This window comes from Apaloderma vittatum, unplaced genomic scaffold, assembly GCF_000703405.1.
Source record: "Apaloderma vittatum isolate BGI_N311 unplaced genomic scaffold, ASM70340v1 scaffold4129, whole genome shotgun sequence".
NCBI classification, from domain to species: domain Eukaryota; kingdom Metazoa; phylum Chordata; class Aves; order Trogoniformes; family Trogonidae; genus Apaloderma; species Apaloderma vittatum.
The window spans coordinates 4,284-8,948 of record NW_009733397.1 but is presented as its reverse complement, the minus strand read 5'-3'; the positions used below and the strand labels follow the sequence as shown (position 1 = coordinate 8,948).

The 4,665-nt window shown below is 40.8% G+C and overlaps 1 protein-coding gene across 1 annotated transcript; it reads right to left on the bottom strand.

Moving 5' to 3' along the window:
• Nucleotides 1-1,946: 1,946 nt before the first annotated feature.
• Nucleotides 1,947-2,115, bottom strand: NXNL2 (nucleoredoxin-like 2; the record flags this gene model as incomplete). Its single annotated transcript, XM_009875863.1, has 1 exon — nucleotides 1,947-2,115. A coding segment is annotated over one exon (169 nt), but the record flags the coding sequence as incomplete, so codon positions are not given.
• Between the last annotated feature and the right edge of the window lie 2,550 nt (nucleotides 2,116-4,665).

The window sequence follows — 4,665 nt, the reverse complement described above, 5'->3', positions numbered from 1 at the left end:
TTCTAATCAATAAATTTTTGGCTTGAAGAGGAAGTATTTCTTTATCTCACTAATCACATGGATGTTTGGCGTGGGACACTGGCCGTCAAGTCTGAATGCAACATCTGGCAGAACATAGGCAAATCGGGCTCTACTTTAAATGAAACATGAGCACTCATCACAGAGAGCTGGTATAATTTTTTTATGTGCACTTCTACAGAACTTTGGCAAAAGGAGGAGATAGAAAATGCTTTCTTAGACTTGACCTGATGTTAATCTCTGAGATAGTTTACAGTGCCAAGTTCAAAAACCCAGCAGTAAGAAAAACTCAGCAGTATTAAAGTAAATCCCACACAAAGTAAAATAAAAACTAAGTAGCATCTATTCAGTACTGGCAAACAAATGCATCTTATTTTAAAAGCACAAAGTGTGGGTTAGATGAGTGGACAGTGAGGTGGGCTGAGAGCTAGTTCAGTGACAAGAGCCCAGAGGGTTGTGATCAATGGAACAGGGTTGAGCTGGAGGCTGTAAACCAGTGGTGTTCACCAGGGGTCAGTACTGGGCCCCATCTTATTTAACATATTCATCAATGACCTAGATGAGAGGACAAAGTGTATCCTCAGCAAATTTGTTGACCGTACAAAACTGGGAGGAATGGCTGGCATGCCAGAGGACTGTTCTGCCATCCAGCATGACCTGGACAAGCTGGAGAGTTGAGCAGAGTAACCTTATGAAATTCAACAAAGGCAAATGTAGTGTCCTGCACCTGGGGAGGAATCAACCCCATGCACCAGTACAGGTTAGGGGTAGACATTCTGGAAAGCAGCCCTGAGAAGGATCTTGGAGTGTTAGCAGATAGTAAGTTAACTATGAGCCAGCAATGTGCCCTTGTTGCCAGTGGTATCCTGGGGGGGCATTAAGAAGAGTGTGGCCATTAGGTCAAGGGAATTCATCCTCCCACTCTATTCTGCCCCAGTGAGGCCACATCTGGAATACTGTGTCCAGTGCTGGGCTCCCCAGTTCAAGAAAGACAAGGAAGTACTGGAGAAAGTCCAGTGGAGGGCAGCTAAGATTACTGGGGGACTGGAGCATCTCTCTTATGAGGAAAGGCTGAGAACGCTGTGACTAGCCTGGAGAAGAGAAGGCTGAAAGGAGACCTTAGCAGTGTCTATAAATATCTAAAGTGTGGGTGCAAGGAAGACGGAGCTGGACTCTTTTCTGTAGTGCCCTATGGACAAGAGGCAACAGGCAGAAGCTGGAACACAGGAAGATTCATTTAAATACAAGGAAGAACTTTACTGTGAGGGTAACAGAGCACTGGAACAGGTTGCCCAGGGAAGTTGTGGAGTCTCTATCTTTGGAGACGTTCAAAGCCCACCTGGATGCAATCCTGTGTGACGTGCTCTAGCTGATCCTGCTTTAGCAAGGTGGTTGGACTACATGATCTCTGAAGGTCCCTTCCAACTCTCACTATTCTGTGATTTTGTGACATTTTCTGATTACCCTTTTAAGATAGGTAAGGAAGACACATTAGACACATTTCATAATCTGTTATTTATTAAAACAAACAATTTGCTCTTCTTAAAATATGTGCTAATCACCAGAAAAAAAATGCCATCAAGAAAAATCAGTTTGTGCATATAACTAATTCTTACAGTACAGATTTTGCAAAGTATTTGCATAGATTTCACAGTGTTCAATTACTGCTGTCTAAAACAGCCTATCCTCCTGAAGTACTTCAGTATTATGAGCAATGCTTTGGTTCATACTGAATATAGTAGATAAAACAATACAAATAAAACAATAATTGCATTTTATGACTTACTGGAATAACTAAACTTCAAGTGGAAAGCAAAATTTGCTTACAAGCAAAGACAAGTAAGCCTTACCCTTCTTGTTCTGGACGAGGCAACAAAGCTCTACAAAGATTTTCATGATGCTTTGTCTTGCTTTCATCTGCCAACTTGTTAGCTAGAAAAATTCTGGAAGATATCTGCACTCTCAAGCCAGTTTCGAAAACAGGATAGCCCTTTTTCTCTGATCTGTTTTCTTCCCTTGTCTGTAATGACTTCTCCAGTTTGTTTCACAATCACGAGTTTAGGAATTGCTGTTATGTTGTATTTCTTCTTCAGATCACTACGGGGAGAAAATTAAACACACCATTAGGGAACACTTTAAGAAAACGGCCAGTCTCTCATGAAGGATACTCTGCTTAGTATGCATGGGAGAGCAGAGGTGATGAGTACTTCAGCTTCCTCAGAGCTTGAGGCAGAGCACTGGATAGTAGAGGGAGACGAACAAGGCTGCAGCTGCAAGTTTACATGGTGAAATTTATCTCAGGAAGCTCAGAGAGTTGCATCATCCATCCTGTAACTGCTCTTCACTGCTGCCTGTAGTCTCCACTGGAGCAGAGACTGGGTCTAAGAGACTATAAAGAGGTCCATGGGAGGAAAGCATGACACACCCTTCCACCTTGCTTTTACTGGCCAGGAACAGAAGTCTTCTGGTCCCTTTTGACTGGATCAGAGGAGGACCTCAGCTAAATTAGCATTATACATTTATTTGCATTTGAAGATGCTCAAGTGCACCAATCCCATAGAACTACTTCCTATAATCTCCTTTAAAGCATTATGCATAATCATTTAGTGTAAACAGAAAAGACTACAGAAATGCCTTGAACTACCTCAGTGAAACAGAGCCTTCTACATATAGAAATGTAAGCAATCAAAAGATCAGGAATAAGGGCCAACCACCTAAGTTGTCCAAGAATAAAATTTCAAGTCCTTTCTCCATCATACAGACAATAGTAGCCACTTCTTTATGTCAGGAGATGTAAAAATCCAGACAGATTACAAATAACCTGGTCTTAAATAGCTTATTGTTTTATAACAAAACCTAGTGAAAATACAATAAAAAAATTAAAAAGACATACAGTGATGTTCCACAAACACAAGCAGGATCTATTCAAAGAACTGATGCATAGGTAACCCAGGAAAAGTTTGTAAGAAATGAAGGATGGAAATCCAATGGAATCACACTCAAGATACACAGAAAATAAACGGACTATTAATATCAGAAAAAAAAATTTCAAGTAAAAAAAAAATCAAATGGAAAGAAAAGCCTATAGGACACAAACCATCCAAACAGAAACAAAAATACTTGCTGACACTGGCATGACTACTAATTGTACACCACAGAGATGAAACTGCACAAATAGCCTATCAGCCACATGTAGTAATATGAATTCAATATTTATCTGTGTAAGTTGAAACATACAAGTAAGATGCTAACAAAAGGAATATGCAAAAACAAGAATCAAAGAATACCACATAGTAAGCCACTTCATTTAAGCATAACATAGGCAACAGAAACAGCAAAATAAAAAACAGTTCCAAGAACAGCAGTTTAACAGCTATGATGCAGGTTTTCTGTTACAGGACAAAATAAAGAGGAAAAGAGCAAGGCACATGGACTTATCTTTACAGAAAGACAGTATCTTCTATAAAAGAACTTGAACTTACTTGAAAGGGTGATGTTTCAGTACAAAAGAATAAGTAAAATTCAGGCCAGAAAAAAAATTTTAAACTAAGATTCATCACTAGCATAACTTTTTGGCATGAATGTTATTAATTCACAACAAAGGCAATTAAAAGACAGACAAGTAGCTCTGAGATTATTATAGATCTCAATAGACACCAGATGAATTCAGAGCTAGTTGTTGAGAATGTTTCTCAACATGAAGAGCCGCAAGTGTTTTCAGGAACCAGTTCGCTGCCTCAGCTCCAACTCAGAAAGAATCACAAAATCATAGAAACATTTAGGTTGGAAAGGATCTTTAAGAGTCCAACCATTAAACCAGTAATGCCAGGTCCACCACTAAACCACATCTCTAAGTACCACATCTACAAGTCTTTTAAATATCTCCAGCGATGGTGACTCCACCACTTCCTGGGAAGTCTGTTCTAGTGCTTGACAAGTCCTTCAGTGGAAATTTTTTTTTCCAATATCAAAGCAAAACCTCCCCCAGCACAACCAGAGACAATATCTTCTTTTCCTATGGCTTGTTACTTGGTAGAAGAGACCAACACTTATCTCACCACAACCTCCCTTCAGGCAGCTGTAGAGAGTGATAAGGTCTCCCCTCAACCTCCTTTTCTCCAGGCTGAACAACTCCAATTCCCTCAGCCACTCCTAGTAAAGTTGTGCTCTAGTCCCTCCACCAGCTTCATTGCTCTTCTTTGGACACACTCCGGCACATCAATGTCTGTCTTGTCACGAGTGGCCCAAAATGGAACACAGGATTCAAGGTGCGGTCTCAGCAGTGCTAAGTACAGGGGGACAATCAGTGACTGTACAGTGTCCTGCTGACAACACCATTCCTGACACAGGCCAGGATGCCGTTGGCCTTCTTGGCCACCTGGGCACACTGCTGGCTCATGTTCAGCCGGCTGTCCAGCAACACCCTCAGCAGAAGAGAAGCACATAAAGAATGTCTGAAATTTCCCACTGTGTTTATTGGGACACTGCAAAACCAGTGTTTTTTTCCAAATACATGGAAATATCAAGCCCACTATCTTCATAAACACTAAGCTTCCAACGAGAAGTAACGAAGCAATTTTCTGAATACAAATAAGAAAGTAAGGAGGGTTTAGACTGATGGTCAAAGTCAGAACCACACCATGGCGT